We start from the raw sequence: 17,522 nt of genomic DNA, 5'->3' as shown, positions 1-17,522 counted from the left end.
GTAGCTATCTTTTTGTTGTAGGGATTAAAATAAAAAAAAAAAAAAAATAAAGAACTATGAATTGTAACCACCTCTTACTAGCTCTGAGTCAGGTGGTTAATTTGCCCCTGGAAACCCCTAATTTCCTTTGATCTGAAACAGTAATAGTAGCTATCTTTTTGTTGTAGGGATTAAAATAAATAATGCATATAAAGTAGTTAGCATGAATTGTAACCACCTCTTACTAGCTCTGAGTCAGGTGGTTAATTTGCCCCTGGAAACCCCCCCAATTTCCTTTGATCTGAAACAGTAATAGTAGCTATCTTTTTGTTGTAGGGATTAAAATAAATAATGCATATAAAGTAGTTAGCATAGTGCCTGGCAGATAGTCAGTGTTCAATGAGTATTTGCTAATACTAATAGTATTTGTTTGACATGAGTTAAATTAAAAGGAATATTCATTTGTACCGAATCCTAGAACCTAGTGAACAGGAATTATGCATAACTCCAAACTTCTGAAAGAGTCATACTTAAAGATAATAATGCTTTTCAGTTCTGCCCATAGTAGTTATCTTCAGATGTCATCCCACACCAGTGCCCAGGTGATTTTTCAGAGAATGACTAGATGAGCATTTATGGTAAATTTTGGAGAACAAGGTCAGGCAAGAAGCATGCCATAAGAATACCTCATATTGGACCTCAACTTTACTTTGCAAAATGCTTTTACATGAGAGAAAGGTGAGCCCAACGAACCAGAAAAATGGAGACAGTGATAACAGAGAACTTGAAAAAATGAAATGAAATTTAAATGGAAGAAACAAAATACTAGAAAAATATCGACAAAGAGACTTTTTTAGTTTCAAAGGGTGTAAACCTGGAGGGCATGAACTCAACTACATATACCTGGTAATGGATTTGATATGAACTGATGAATGCCATAAGAAAGCAGGGAAGTATGAGGGCTCAGAAATGAGTTTATAAGGCATTAATGGTGAGGCAGAGGAAGCACCAGAAAAGAGAGGGAAGGACTCGCAGCTTTGTAGAAATTCAAGAGGCTGAGAGCCCTCCTTGTCTTAGCCTGCTGCAGGTAGCTGCTCTTCATCTTGGGGGCTGAAACAGAAACTACAGGTCAGAGCAGGTGGGTCAGCCTGAAAAGCTCATAGGCTAAAGCAGGTCTGGGAGGCCAAAGGTCCAGAGTCCAGAAGGTGGGGTCATTTGAGCAAGTGATAACAGTAAGCTAAACAGACTGGGAAGCCTGGTCTTCCAGCAGGCACACTATGTCTTTGACTCCTCTGCTTCTTGCTGGATATGGACAGCTCTGGTATTCCAGTATATAACTGCTTCTGAGAGTGTGTCCTTTAGATGTACCATCTATCATGACGGGACAGAATAGAACTGCTGGGATTAGCAAGATACTCTTTCACTAAAGCTAAAGCTATCCAAGTCTCTTATAATATCAGGTAGGAAAGAAAGGAGAACAGGGGGAAAAGTGTTTTACTTGGATCATTGGTCACTTTTCCTAGAGTTCAAGCAAGGTTGAGGGTTTCGGTACGCATTGGTGATAAGAAATCAAACTATGAGGTAAGCAGGGTTTTAATTTAATTTATCTAAGGTATCATGCTTGGTACTTTAGATTTGTTATACAACTTTATCAAAACAATTTTTCTCCACATTGTAGATGTGAAAAATGAAGATTCAAGGGTAAGTAAATTACCTTAGTTCTCCCAACTAATTAAATAGCAGAGTCAGAGTTTTAACACCAACAACTCTGACTGCGAAGCCTAGGGTTTCCCTACCATTCCAGACCTACAGAGATGAAAAAGGTGTGTCTCTTTTATCCAGGACTAGGATTAGTGTCTCCTCTTGAGTAATAAAAAGAACACAAGACTGGATGTCAAAAAACACAATCCGGCCGGGCACGGTGGCTCAAGCCTGTAATCCCAGCACTTTGGGAGGCCGAGACGGGCGGATCACGAGGTCAGGAGATCAAGACCATCCTGGCTAACATGGTGAAACCCCGTCTCTACTAAAAAATACAAAAAAACTAGCCGGGCAAGGTGGCGGGCGCCTGTAGTCCCAGCTACTCGGGAGGCTGAGGCAGGAGAATGGCGTAAACCCGGGAGGCGGAGCTTGCAGTGAGCTGAGATCCGGCCACTGCACTCCAGCCCGTGCCACAGATAAAGACTCCGTCTCACACAATCCCACTAGTGCATGTAATCCACCTCTGGATTTAGATTTCTCATCTCTTTCCATCCTGGCCTATCTCTCACAGTTATAAGAATGTAGTAATGGGCTGGGTGCGGTTGCTCATGCCTGTAACCTCAGCACTTTGGAAGGCTGAAATGGGTGGATTATTTGAAGTCAGGAGTTCAAGACCAGCCTGGCCAACATGGTGAAACCCCATCTCTACTAAAAATACAAAAATTAGCTGAATGTGGCGCGTGCCTGTAATCCTGGCCTACTTGGGAGGCTAAAGCAGGAGGATTGCTTGAACCTGGGAGACCGAGGCTGCTATGAGTGGAGATCATGCCATTGCACTCCGGCCTGGGCAACAGAGCGAGACTGTGTCTCCAACAACCACCAAAAGAATCTAGTAATGATTTGATTTCTTTTTTTTTTTTCGCCAAATGAGAAGGTGCTTTGGTGGAGATAAACATGAGCTTGCTGAGCATGAGATTGTCCATTCCCAGTAGGAGGAGCAATGCAGGGCATGGTGAAAAAAGCGTGTGCTTGCCACCAGGCAGCAGGAACAGCTCCTTACCTCTGAGGGCTGGAAAAGAAAGTCAGCCTATGGATGCAGTGGGATGGGCGTGTTTCAGGCAAGGACTCCGTAAGGAACCTTGAAGTGATACTGAGTATGAATCATCCTTTCTGAACTGCGTCACAGAATTACCCACTGTCGGGAAACTTAAAGATAGTTTCAGTGTTTAAAAATTCTCAGGAAATTCTTTCAAATGTTCAACCCAAATTTCTCATGTTGCAATATGAGAAAGGCTTCTATGTCATCTTCCTCAGGGATGATGAAAAAGATATGGTTGCCATTCTCAAGTTTAGTAATCTTTTAGATTCTAGGTGTCTGTTAGTAGAGCACAGTTTAAAAAATGACTGCATGGACCTTACCTTCTCCAAGGCTGACTCATCTACTTGAAATCCTTAAAGGCAGCTTGTTAATTATTGAGCGATAGAAACTGACAGATAGGCTGAGTGGAGTCTGTTTAGTTAGTATTCACAGAAATAAATGAAACTTTTTTTCTGATGTGCTTTAAAAATTAATGCCTTATGCTAAAATCTTTTGCTGCTGTCAATTGAAATTTGAACTTACAAGTTTTTTCCCTAACTTAATTGTTTTATTACATTGTTCCTGTTACCAGTGTGACCCAAAGGGCCCAGTTTCCTATTTTCCCAGCTAATTCTTAATACATACTGCGTTGTTTTAACAGATCTCATCAAAACACATGTATATTGACTCTGCCTTTTCAGTCTGAATTTAAACCTCAATCTCAAACATAGACCCTCTTTAGCAATGCTGCTTCACGTCAAGGAATTAATTTCCACTTCCGAATATGTCTGAAAGTAGCAGAGACCTATGCAGGGTAACTTTCCACTGATTGTTTTTGAATTCTAATCATTTGTCTATAAACCTGACGTGTCTCCAATTGGAGATCCACTTTGGAATTGAATTTACTTTGCAAGGGAATTGACAAGTGGTTTTGCTGCTTTTATCATTTATTTGTTAATACGGGTGAATGTCTTAATGCCCCTTTCTCCTACCCATTTAGGTCACCCTAAAGTTCTAGCTTATGCTGGAAGTCTAGGGTGCACAGGGAGGAAAGGAGACAGGACTCATTTCTCACAAATTCCTTTGTGGCAGCATCTTACTCATATGTGTGAGTTAAGAATTGCATTTGTTTGGGAGCAATGTAGTCTCCAAAAATAAAAATAAAAGCCTATACAAATTAGAGCCTTTATTTTTCTTCCATGTGGAAAACGAGTCTGGTCCGTCCACGCCTGGTGTGGCATTCCATGATGTCATCAGGAACCCAGCCTCTTTCTATGTTTCTGCTCTACCATCTTTAACATGTGACTTCCATTCATTGCATCCCCGGTCCAGCAAGAAGTAGGAAAAAATGGGAGTCAACAAAGAAGTTCATCCCTTTTAAAGATGCTTTTGTCTCTTTAATGCAAATGTCTCATCCAACAATTTGTACTGGTGGTGTTATTGGCCAGAACTTAATCCCATGACCACACCTAATTGCAAAGAATTCTGAGAAATAGTCTTTGAGTTTCATACATACATGAAAGCATCTATTAAGGTTAGGGTGTTCTGTTATCAAAAAAGGAGGAGAGAATGGATATTGGTTAGAAAACTGGCAGCCTCTACCACACTATGATATTCTACTTCGAATATAGCAAGCCTAAAACAAAAATAAAAGAAACAAGAAATGTAAATTTCTGCATCCTCAGGGCTTCTGTTCCCTTTTTTGTTCAAAGGTATCTAGTAACGTATTTCCTGATGCCTCAGAAAATCAAAGAGGCAGGAAGCACATGTTCTTTAAATAGTTTTTCTTACCAAAATCTCCCCTGTTGCTTACTAACTGAGTTTCCCAGTCTTTTGTTTGAAATCTGTAAGATTAAGGCAATGTGCTGTACCCTACTTTCATTTTCTTCAGCTCAACCCTGAGACTGGTTTGAGATAAGCCCTTAGCTTTAAACTTTCTGTTTGCCTTTTATCAGTGACTGCCTCATGTGCATTGCCCTTCATCAATGTATTTTAAGGTAGTGAGCCTTATTTTTGAAATCTCTACTGAATCAGAGATAGTTGCTGGAGGGAGGAAGAGAAGTTGGGAAAACTTAGGAAGAAATATTGAAATCTCCCAGGGAGCACATCATTTCTAGCAGAGGGCTCTAGATGGTTTATTTTTGTAAATTGCTGGGGGAGCCAAGCTCCTCTTCTTGTTTATTGTTATTGAGGGTTGGCCGGGTGCCTTGTACTACATAGCGTTGCATTGAACAAGGTAGACTTGCCTTTACCTTGGAGAGGACACCACCATCAACCAAATTGGGATTGGTTTTTACTAACAAAGGTATTAAGAACTGTGAAGAGTCAGAGATTTTTTTCCCACTTGGAGGCTAATGAGTTAGCCTGCCCCAGTTTCATGGATGGTAGTGGAGTATACAAGACAAAGAGAAATAAAGGACAATTTATTATGTAGCAGTGGCCAGAATATTAGCATCTTTGCTTCAGTTACCTGAGCCCCAGTTCCTGTGGGGAGACAAGAAAAGCTCTATGTGCCTCTTGCACACATAGGAAGTTGCTTTCAAGAGAGGAACCCTGAGCTTAGAAAACCCAAATCTCTTATAATGGCCAGTAATCATGCCTGTCCTTTGCTTTGGATGTGACACTGTGTCTGTTGTCCACAAACATCCTTGAAAAGGTAGTCTGGAATAAAAGCAGTCAGTGCTTTTGCTCTCAAGGCATGCAGAAATTTGAGTGACCCATGGAGAGTTGTCTCCCAAAAAGGGTGTGCTCATGATTTTTCCTGGGTTTTAGAACACTGAATTTAAATTATGTTCTTTGTATTTAGTCTACCTGGGATCATTTCATTCTGTTCTTCAGAACCAAAGACAACCCCTCATCCTGATAAGTTACTAAACAAATACAAAATGTTACCAAATAGACTGGTGAGAAAACAGCTGGTTTAATATAAGAAAGGTAAATCTCTTCCAGGAAAACTATCTTTTGTAAGGATCAAGAGCCTTAAAAATGTCTCTATGCTTTGACTTAGTAATTTCACTTCTGGGAATCAAGTCTAAGACATTACCAGTTTTTCAAAGTACATATGTACACATTGGTCAGTATAATAAAGTATGGTATATTTCCATGATGAATTGCTATGTATGTGTTAAAAAGTGAGGTTTCTTTTTTCTAATATTAATGCTATGAGGAAATAAATGTCTGTTGTGTAGTAATTGACCAAAAGTAGAATCACATTTTGGGTTTGGAAGATTTATACATCAAATTATAAACAGTGGTTGTAACATCAGTTGGTGAATTCTCAGTTATTCGCACTTTCTTTAAACTTTTTCTTGAATTATACTAGTGAATATTGGTAATTAGGGAGGAAATGTGTTTTTTCTTGTGTTAGTTGCACCTGTCTGGTGGAAGATAGGTGATAGTGTCATTTTGAAAGCACACTACAGCACCCAGTTTTGAAGGTTCATTAATAGTGTAAATAGGAGTGCCTCATTAACATTTCAGCCAGCTTCCACTCTATGCCTGCAGTAACCTGTGTGTCTGCAACTTCCTAACAACAGAAAATGCTGAAGGTACCATTTGCCCCTAGCCAGTTCTAGTTGTCCATTTTCACACTGCTATAAAGAAATGCCAGAGATTGGGTATTTATAAAGGAAAGGGGTTTTATTGACTCACAGTGTCACATGGCTGGGGAGGCCTCAGGAAATACGATCATGGGGGAAGGCGAAGGAGAAGCAAGTATCTTCTTCACAAGGCAGCAGGAAAGGGAGAGAGCAAGGGCAACTGCCACTTATAAACCCATCAGATCTCATGAGAACACACTCACTATCATGAGAACAGCATGGGGGAAACCATCCCCGTGATCCAGTCACCTCCCACCAGGTCCCTCCCCTGACACCTGGGGATTACCGTTCAAGATGAAATTTGGGTGGGGACACAAAGCCAAACCACATCACTAGTCTTATGAGACTGATTGTCTTATCCTCTGACTCTAAGGATGTAGAAAGGAGGAAACCAATATTTTTGTTCGCTGAGTACCTTCTGTATACTGGTATTTTATTTAATGTTCATAAAACCCAAAATGTGAGGTCTAAATCTATTTTCCCCATTTTACAAATGAGGGCATTTGAATTGAAAGATTAAGTACCAGTCCAGAGCCACTTAGCTGGTACTTGCCAGTGTCTAGATTTCAGCCCAAGTATCCAGGCACCAAAATCTCTGCTCTCTCCAGCGTTACCCTTAAACAAGTTTTGAAGTTGTAGACTTTTTTTCTTATTTCGGTTTTTTCTGTTGTTGTTTTTTGGTTTTTTTTTTGAGATGGAGTCTTGCTCTGTTGCCAGGCTGGATTGCAGTGCCACAATCTCGTCTCACTGCAATCTCTGCCTCCCAGGTTCAAATGATTCTCCTGCCTCAGCCTCCCAAGTAGCTGGGACTACAGGTGCGTGTCACCACGCCCGGCTAATTTTTTGTGTTTTTAGTAGAGATGGGGTTTCACCGTGTTGGCCAGAATGGTCTCTGTCTCTTGACCTCATGATCTGCCCGCCTTGGCTTCCCAAAGTGCTGGGATTACAGGCAAAGTTGTAGTATTTTGACTAAATATTGGAAAGCACATTTTGGCTCGTGAGCGTACATTTAAAGCACTTTTTTGAACTTGTGCAAGCAAATAAATTAGGAAGTAGGATCAAAGCAGGGTAGGTGCCTGTAAATGAAGGCTTGTCTAACCAGGTACATTTCTCAGCACTGAGATACTGACTAAGTCTTGGTTTTGTTTGTGTCTTCTTAATATTCAGGTTATAATCCATATCCAGTCAAATACATTGGAAAACCTGATAGAGACTCTAACAAATGCTGCAGAAGGAAATTTATCAAAATTTGTGAAAAGATGTATGTTCTCAGAGGAAGTGGTAAGTATGCAAGTGCTGCAGAAATCATTTGAAAGTGAAAGGACACTGTTAAAAATGTTCACTAATTTCTTCTCAATTCTAAAGCTTACCTTAAAGAAATTGTCAAATATGGCAGCTTCTCTGTTGTTCCTGTTTTAAGACTTCCATGTATATGTGCAAAGATTTTTTTTTTTTCTTCCAACAGAATATATCCTCTGAAATTCTAGGAAACTTTTTCCTTTTACTTTATTCTTTTCTCCACACTTTGTGTTCATGGGCCTTGGCTCTCTTTTCCTTCTAGAGGACAATTTTACACCTTTTTCCTTTTCCCTCAAGCCTCCAATACCTTCTCCTCACTTTTCACTCTCAGTTGATCACCTCATTTCTTGTTTCATGGAGAAAATAGAAGTAATCCAAAGACAATGACTGCTACATGGACAACCTCTGGCCCCTTACCCTATATACCCGTGATCCCATGACGACTGGCTACGCCTCTCACGCCAGCCTCTCCGGGTGTGCACTGGATCCCATCCCCTCTGACCCACTCCGCAGCATCAGTCCAGAAGTTGACTCACTCTTTTGGGCATCATCAGTATCCCCTTCCCTGTGGCTCCTTCTTGTCAGCAAATAGTAGGATATACTATCTCTCATCTTAAAAAAGAAAAACAGTCTTCTATACAAATGAAAAGACAGACCATGTATTTAGATAAGAAGACCTACCCTCATAAAAACTCAGTTTTTTTCAAGTTACTGTGATAATGTAGTATGACTCCAATAAAAATATCACTTTGTTTTTTTTTTTTTCTGTAAAGATTAGTTGAACAAACAAGACTAGTTAGAAAAGCCCTGTGAAAGAGGGGCAGTAAGAGTTGCTAGGTCTAGCAGATCTCAAAACATGTTAAAGTTTCTATAATTCAAACTGTGGCTTAGGACATGAATAAGGCAGCTAATGGGACAGAATAGAAAGTCCAGATAGAGACCGAATTGCAGATACAAATTTAGCGTAACATAGAGGCAAGCATCTCAAATCAATCTAAATGGATAGACTAGTAAGTAGTACTAGGATAAGTAGAGAGCCAATAGAAAAAGATACAGTTGTATATGTTCTTATACCACAAACCAGGATACATTCCAAATGGATGAGAATTTAAATTTTTTAATTGAAACACACAAGTAGTAGATATAAACATTAGTAGATTATTTAATATCCTGGGAGTGGAAAAACTTAGCTTTCAGTCAAAATCCAAATCAGTAAAAGAAGTGATACATTTGACTAAAAAATGTGAAAACCTGTTTTTTTGCGTGGCAAAAAGTCCACAAGCAAAGTCAAGAGGTAAGTAACAAATTGGAAGAAAGCACAGTTTTTAATCATACTGACAAAAGCTAAGTAGCCCTAATATTTCAAGAGCTCTTTTTGAGGCCAGGTGTGGTGGCTCATTCCTGTAATCCCAGCACTTTGGGAGACTGAGACAGGCGTATCATGAGGACAGGAGATCGAGACCATCCTGGCCAAAATGTAAACCCCATCTCTACTAAAAGTATAAAAATTAGCTGGGCGTGGTGGTGCACACCTGTAGTCCCAGCTACTCAGGAGGCTGAGGCAGGAGAATCATTTGAACTAGGGACCCAAGATTGCGCCACTGCACTCCAGTCTGGGGGCAGAATGAGACTCCATCTGGGGAAAAAAAAAAAAGAGCTCTTTTTGAAAATTCTGAGAAAAGAACCAACAACCCTAAAGAAAAATGGGTAAGAGATGTGGACAGAATTAATAAAAATGAATCGTGAAGGGCCTTGAAACATTAGAAAAGATTCTCTTGCCCATATCAAGAGAAATGCAAAATAAAACTACCCTATGATATTTCTCTTGAATAGAAATCTGCAAGTTTGCCAGCCTACTTGGTTGGTGAGGCTCTGAGGAAATGGGCACTTTCATCTGATGCTGCTAGAGGGAGTACAGATTGGTACACTACAAATAATTTCACCCTTTGACTCAATCCTCCCACTTCTTGGAGTATATTCTAAAAATATACTGGCAAATATAAAGAAGTTGTATGTACAAGGCTATTTGTTGCAGGCCAATTTGTAAGAACAGCAGACTGGAAAAAAGCCCAAATCTCCATCAGTAAAGGACTAGTTGTACAAATTAGGGTCTGTTCGTACAAAGGACTGCCGTGTAACTCACAGGAAATGAGGAACAGCTACATCATACACTGTTACGGATCACCATTTATATGGATCGCTTAAGTATGTTTTTAAGTGACAAAAGCAAGATGCAAATGGGTATGTGTGGTACGCCTTAAGAAGGTGGGACCATATAGTTATTTTTATACATTTACGTTTTTGGAAAACACTACAGATGGAAAAAGCAAAACTTAAGTGGTTATGTTGATTTCTTTTTCAGATCTTTTTTTATAGAAATACTGCTGATTTTTGTGTGTAAATTTTGTAACCTGCAGCTTTACTGACTTTATCAGTTCTAAAGGTTTTTTTGGTTGAGACTTCAGGAACCACAGTTAATTATTATGCATATTTCAGAAATGCCAAAGGAGTAGATTTTTAATGTTTCACTGCAGAAAAAGACACATTGGTAGGTGATGGATAGGCTTATTAGCTTGACTGAATCTTTCTACAGTGTACACATAGATTGAAACATCACATTGAACTTTATAAATTTACACAATTATTATTTGAGAAAATAATTGACAAGTTATTTTTTTAATTTAATTTAAAGAATTAAGAAATAAAAGTTTTGAAAGTGAAAGTGAGGGATAGAAGCATGACTTCTCCAAATGTACCTTGTTTGCATATTTAACTTAGGAACCATTTAAATGTTTTGCAGAACTATAAAGCAGAGTTAAATAAAAACGAAGAGAAAAAGCAATTCCTAAAAATTGAAAGTGAAATGAAACAAATGAACCCATGTGTCACATTGATGGCTTAAGTACACAAATTGGAATTCTTCTAGGTCATTTGAAATATAGTAATTTGTACGTCTCTCATAGCATGTAACAAGGTGAAAGAAGTGTAAATAAATTGTACATTATTGACAGTGATCATGTTGTTAGTGATAATACAGATATTGTCATTTTGACCAACCAGGCGACCTGTTGGTTGGTCCTCCCTTCCTCCCTCATTTCTCCTGCCTCTCCCTTTTATAGTTTGGTCCGGGCTGCAGCAGGATTGGCACTAGAGGGCAGTGGCTGCTTCCTCCTCCTGCACACTGTCGCCTTCCCAGCGCTGTTCCATTTCCTCACTTCCACCCAAAGGCTTCTTCCGGCTGATAAAAGGGAGCTTGTCAGGAAAATGACTAACTGGATATGGTTGATTTAAAGCTTCTTTCTATTTGCGGTCTTAGCTCTGTGTAGGCTGTGACCCACCCAACCCTTTTGGAGTAAGTTTAGCAAAGTAGGGAAAGTAGAAGCATGAACAGATTTTAAAGTGCATAGTCGTGTGTATGTGTACATGTCAAATGCAACTTCCATTTTCTCAGCAGCATTGATGTTAACAATCATTCCTTAGACCTGATCCATCAATACATTGTCACCCATTTGTATGGCTAAAGCACCCAAACAAACTTCATATTGAAAAATACTCTTATAAGACTCTTTTACTTAGAAAATGAACCCTCCAGTTCAGTGTCTTCTGTCTGGTTACTGTGGGACCACTCAAGGAACTGCTTGAAGAGAAATGGATTCATTCATGTAATTCCTGTAGCTTTGGAGCTAGTTCTAAATATATATGTGTGAGATTGCAAGTGGAGTCTTATATTGTAAAAGTCTGCATTTTACAAATGGTGGCTTTAATGTTTATGCCAACAGTTATTTAAAATGTGTTAATGTAGGGAGATAAGACTATAAAGTATCATAGGTGCTATTATACCACCACAGGACTATTGAAAAGAATTGCTGATTTATTTCTGTAGTTATGTAACAGAACTGTTACAGTTTTTAGATCAAAATTACCTCCAGCTTGGCATGTTTGCTCTGCTGCTTTTAGAAGCCATATGCTGCACGTTAAGTCATTTTCACCTTGAACATGAGGACTAAACAAGCTATTCTTTTTTAAGAACATTAAGAAGTACTTAAGCTGCTTGTCTGCAGGTATGGTTGGGAACCCTTGTCGCAAAAGAAGATGTGCAGGTGCAAATAGTGTTATGTATTTGGAAGAGGGCCAAAGGATTTGTTAGGAAGCTTCATCCCAATTCAGTTCCATCAAGAAATGTGTTGAGATTGTACCCTTGATAAGGATTGAACTAAGTAAAATATTGATTTTATTCAGAAAGTAGCTTCACATTCTCCATTCTAGTTCACCCATTTTTGGGGCTAAATACCACCATATACTTGTGACTCTACTACGTATGCCTCTAGCCGAGACCTCTCCTTCATGCCCCAGACTTGTATATCCAACATCCTTCTAGACATACCCATTTAGATGTTTCACAGCCATCTCAATCAGGTCCAAACAGAGCTCTTGATTTTCCCTTCCACATCTTGTCCTCCCTGTCTTCTCTATCAGGAAATGGTAGCACCCATCATCCAGCTACTAAAGCCCCAGTTGAGAAGATAGCTTTGACTCCTCCCTTTCCTTCACCCATTCAAAAATTAGTCCTTTCAGTATAAACTCCAAAATATACCTCACATATGTGTACTTCTCCATCTTTTCTGTACCTTTCTCAATCTAAACTACCATCCTTTCTTATATGGGCTATGGTGTGGGCCTCCAGAATAGTCTCCACATTTCTGTATACTCCAGTTCATTCTCTCTGCAACTTTTTAAACATAAATGAGATCATATCCCACTTTAGATGCTCTGATGGCTTTTTTAGAATAAATTTCAAAAAACTTATTGTAGAATATGTATAAAGCCCTATATAATTTGGCCTGCCTCCTCCTGCTCTAATCATTACATGGAACAAAGTTGATTCCACTGGTATATGACCTCCTTTACCTAGTGTGTTTCATTATATATGATGTGTTATTTGACCCCCCATGTATATTAGGTATGATTTTCAAGTACTAATTTTGGATTTTTTGTGTAGCTTTTGGAATCCCTCATAGTAATACTTCCGTCTATGTGCCCCACAACCCTGGTTTTCACCATTTTAGGTGTATACATGCCATAATTTTTTTTTTAAAGACTCACTCTGTCACCCAGGCTGGAGTACAGTGGCATGATCACAGCTCACTGCAGCCTCTGCCTCCTGGGCTTAAGTGATCCTCCCACCACACCAACTAATTTTTTAAAAATTTTTTTGTACAAAATCTCACTGTGTTGCCTAGGCTGGCCTAGAAATCCTGTGCTCAAGTGATCCTCCTATCTCAACCTCCAAAATTGCTGGGATTAAGGCATGAGCCACCGCATCTGGCCTACCATACATTTTTGTTCATGTCCATTTCTTTTTCTTAGAGTTTTAGTAAAAACAAGGAGGAAATCTTGCAGAGATGTAATGATCTGTTCTTGCTTTCTTCCAGCTGGCCAAAGTGAGGGAAAAAGTGAAGGATGTGCCTGCCCTTTTGGCCAAATTTGATGAGATCTATGGGAAACTACACGTCAGTGGCCAGGTCACCAATTATTCTTTGGATGCTGTGCTCTGCTACACCCCCAGGGACAGGAAATCCCACACGTTGCTGTTAAACAAGAGGATGGTCAGCCGTCGCACCTTCCGGCCACTCAACCAGTCCCTGTTGGCTGAGTAACCCTGGTTTCAGTCCACCTATGGATCTGAGGGGCCTGCTTCTAGTGAGTTATTGCCTTTCCTAAGAAGTCAGGCATCGCACTTCAGCAGACATTGTGCTGACACTTGGTCTTCTCCTGAAATTCCCAGATTCACTGAATGGTACCATGCCGATCTGTGAGAAGTTATGTTGCATCACTGTGAAGGTCTAGATGCAAGCTTGGCTCCCTCAGAAAGGCACTTCCCTTTTGCACTGCTGAGGATCCTTGAAGGAACATGGTCAGTCTCCAGTTCAGCTTCTGGCACCAGAGTGGAACCCAGTAAGCACCATCAGGAATGAATTTCACTACAACTGTGGACGCCTCTGATTTTCAAGGGAGTAGTTACTTGCAAATTACATCCTTGCTGAATTCAGGAGGTCTAAAACCCTACTCTACCATGTTAGAAAACAGCCCAGGATTTTCTCATTGCTCTACCATCATATATATCTATGACTAGAGCCCTCATTTTTCCATCTGCAAAACAATAATGCCTATGTGTATTTGCATATAGATTTGAAATCTTCATTCAAGGTTCAGTAGGATCAGATTTTCTCAAAAATAAATAAGGTTCATAAGCAAACTTGACGGGATTGTGGTTGTTTTGTTCTCTCAGTAGCACAAACAAAACCAGAATTTAGCCTTTAGGACTGCTGAGTAAGCCAAATTTAAATGATTACTGCTTTGATCATGGGTAAGCCATGTGCTTTTCAAAATAAGCGCACTAAAAACCACCTAATGCTTTAGGTTTCTATGGGGATAATATTTAGTCCTATAGTTTATCTTATTTGTTAATGATTTTTCTCTCTTGAATGCCTCATATTTAAAAAAAAAAAAAAGTGACATGAGAGCAGTTCAAACCTGCTTCATACTTATGATGGTCTGAAATAGAGTATGTGTTGAATTTTACCGTATCTGGTCACCAGTGAGCAGAAGATACACAGTGACCCCACCTCACTTGCTCCTTTTGTTTCAGAAAGCCCAGAGGGTTGCTCAGACCTCAGGAGCTGTCTGCCAAGATTGCTGCAGACTCTTCATTGCTCCCTCCAAAACTAAGACTGTTCACTTGGTTGTTGTTCTGAGGCAAGAATTATAGAGTCAGAAATTGTAGACTAGGAGGAGTCTCCTAATTAATTCCTTCATCTTTCAGGTGAAGGAAATGATCCATGCAAGAGATCCCCAGTCTCACCTGTAGACTGTGTCCCAGTGAGAGAATCTCAGCGTCAGGTGTTTGCTGAATCTGAGGTGTCTGAGATCACAATCCCACCTGAGGACAGGATCCACATATGAGTCACAAATTGGCATAATTGATCTGTGGTAGAGCTGAGATTAGAATCCAGATTCCTAGTCTAGTACTTTCCCACTGTACCACATTATGTCTGCAGAGGGGAAAAAGGAGCAGCTCTTAAGAAATAGAATACTGAGGGCCCCCATGACTGTGTGGCCCTGGGCATCCTCAGTTTCCTCATTTGGTAAATGGGGATAATAGTACCTACCTCTTAGGCTTGGTGTGAGGATGAAATGAGATAGGGAATATAAAGCAAGCAGATAGTGGCTGGCACATAGTACATGCAATATGTTTGAAACTAGTTAAGGAATTATAAAAACAAATGAGTTCTACCTTCTCAAAAATACTGAATTTCTTTTCCTTGTACTCTGTGAAACACTGGACAGCCCCATTTAGAGAAACAAATTCTCTGCCCTCATAGAATCCTAGTTGTTTCTTTGTATATGTGTCTGGTGTTTTGCACACACGCCAAAAAAAAAAAAAAGTGCTTGGATTTCTCCACCTTCAGTCTTAGGGAATAATAGGGCATGCTTCCTGTCCCCGCAACTTACTTTTCATCTTCAGCTCTCACAGTTCAAATGGCTCCAGTGCTGTGGGTGAGTGTGGCCCTGGTTGTTAGCTAACAACCATTCATTAGCAAAATAACCAAATTTTGTGAGCAGTAAATAGCAATAAGCTTCCCAGTCCCTGCTGCCCTGAGCAGCAGGTGGCTGGTGCTCAGCTGACTGGAAAAACTGGTCCATTCCACCTGTCCCAGAAACCTTAGTACAGAGGTAAGTAATATGCATAATGTTCACCCCAAAGTAATCGATAATTCTAAAGTCTAAAAAAATCCAATAAAAAAGTGTTCAATATAGGTTGTGATGGGCATTTCATTCTTTAAAACTCAGTAATTCCTTTGAAAAAATGGTGTTTCTTTGTAAGCAGTAGTTTGCCTACATCATTTACTTATCCTGTTTTTTTCTGCTTTGGGGTTGGTTTTTTTTTTGCTTTTTTGTTTGTTTGTTTGTTTGTTTTGAGACATAGTTTCACTCTGTCACCCAGGCTGGAGTGCAGTGGTGTGATCTCAGCTCATTGCAACCTCCGCCTCCTGGGTTCAAGCAATTCTCATGCCCCAGCCTCCTAAGTAGCTGGGATTACAGTTGCCCGCCACCACATTGGCTAATTTTTTGTAATTTTTTTTTTTTTAGTAGAGGTGGGGTTTCACCATGTTGGCCAGGCTGGTCTCTAACTCTTATCCTCAAGTGATCTGCCTGCCTTGGCTTCCCAAAGTGCTGGGATTACAGACATGAGCCACCACACCTGGCCTACTTATCCCATTAATGAAAATATTTGATTGGACAGAACATCTTGTTCCTTAACTCTGTTATGTGCTTTTGTAGACTGTTTTTACTTACTGTGGACATCTGTTGCTCCAGAGTCCCAAAGATCAGTATGGTGAGTTCAGCACAATTACTAGGAGGAGACAAAAAGATATCTTCTTAATTAGTTGATATCAGGGATAGTTCTGGTTATTGATTGCTGTGTGGAAAACACTTGAAAACTCAGTGGCTTTAAACAGCACCGGTCATTGAGTTATTTCTCATTATCCTAAGTACTGACTGGGCTCAGCCAGACAGTTCTTATTAAGGTTCTCATGCAGTTATAGTCATTATCAGATTGTGGCCGGGACTGGAATCGTCTCAAAGGCTTCCTTAGTATTTCTGGCAGTTGATGCTAGGACCTCAGCTAGTGCTGGGGCTGGAACATATCTACATGTGGCTTCCCCACAGCATGGTGGCTAGGTACTAGGAGTGACTCTCCCAAGAGGACCAGGCAGAAGCAGTTGCCTTTTATGACCTACTCTCAGAAGTCACATAACATCACTTCCACTACGCCCCTCTCCTCCCCCCAATTCAAATGGAGGGAGCATATATCCCATCTCAGTGGTAGGAATTTCAAAGAATAAATTCTGTGAAACTGTCATAGATAAGTGTGTTTTCTCCCCTGTTTAATTTCCTGAGGACCTCACATACTTCTGGATAAAGCTCAGGCTCTTCAACGTGGTTTAGAAGGTCCTTCCTGATCTGGCCCACGTTTGTCCATCCAGCTCCAACTCTTGCTACTCTACACCCCTCTTCCCTGCTTGTCGAATGGCTAATTCCTACTCATCCTTCAGGTCTCAGCTTAGACATCTTTTCATCTGAGAAGGCTTTCTGGTCTAGCTCACCTGGTTAGGTGAACTCCCTATGTGCCTCATGTACTTCACTTAACAAAGCGTTTATCATATGCCTGTCACTGTCTGTTTTCTTCACTAGACTCAGGTGCCATGTCTGTCCTTTCTCATCTGTTTGCTGGGTGCCTAGCACGGTAGGGAATGTAACAGAGGATTAGTACTTATTTAACTCACCAGCTGATTTAACTATATTGTATAGCAATGTTGGTGGTCATATTGGTCCCCCATGGACAGCTTTTCCTCTCTAATGCCATACACTCAGTGCAGGGTTTGAATGTCCCCCCAAACTCATATGTTGAAATCTAAATCCCCAAGGTGTTGGTATTAGATGATGTAGCCTTTGGGAGGGAATTAGGGTGGTGCCCTCATGAATGGGATTTGTGCCATTAGAAAACAAGCCCAAAGAAATGTGGTCGCCCCTTCCTTTAAGCGGGGACATGGCAAAAAGGCACTGTCTATGAACCAGAAAGTGGGCTCTCACTAGACACCAAATGCTGGCATCTTGTTCTTGGATTTCCCAGCCTTCAGAACTGTGAAAAATATATTTCTGTTATTTATAAGCCACCCAGTTTTTGGTATTTTGTTATAGCAGCCTGAAGAGACTAAGACAGCCAGTCCCAACCTTCCACATTTAGACCTGACTCCTAAGTTTTGCTCAGCCCACTGTGTATCCCTTCCTCCTCCCAACTA

General features: G+C 40.3%; 1 protein-coding gene across 4 annotated transcripts in view; it reads left to right on the top strand.

Annotated features, from left to right (window-relative positions):
* PTCD2 (pentatricopeptide repeat domain 2) overlaps positions 1-14,238 on the top strand; it is a 34,944-nt gene extending 20,706 nt beyond the window's left edge. For all 4 annotated transcript variants that reach the window (XM_011959292.1, XM_011959291.1, XM_011959289.1 and 1 more), the window contains 2 exons: positions 7,525-7,638; positions 13,089-14,238. In XM_011959292.1, the coding sequence (XP_011814682.1) occupies positions 7,525-7,638; positions 13,089-13,313 (339 nt within the window). In that variant the 3' untranslated portion in view covers positions 13,314-14,238. The remainder of the gene's footprint in view (positions 1-7,524; positions 7,639-13,088) is intronic.
* The last annotated feature ends 3,284 nt before the right edge of the window (positions 14,239-17,522 follow it).

The sequence above is a fragment of the Colobus angolensis genome, unplaced genomic scaffold, assembly GCF_000951035.1.
Source record: "Colobus angolensis palliatus isolate OR3802 unplaced genomic scaffold, Cang.pa_1.0 Scaffold49, whole genome shotgun sequence".
Taxonomy (NCBI): Eukaryota; Metazoa; Chordata; class Mammalia; order Primates; family Cercopithecidae; genus Colobus; species Colobus angolensis.
Note: the sequence above shows the minus strand (reverse complement) of the source record. Positions and strands in the feature narration are given on the sequence as shown.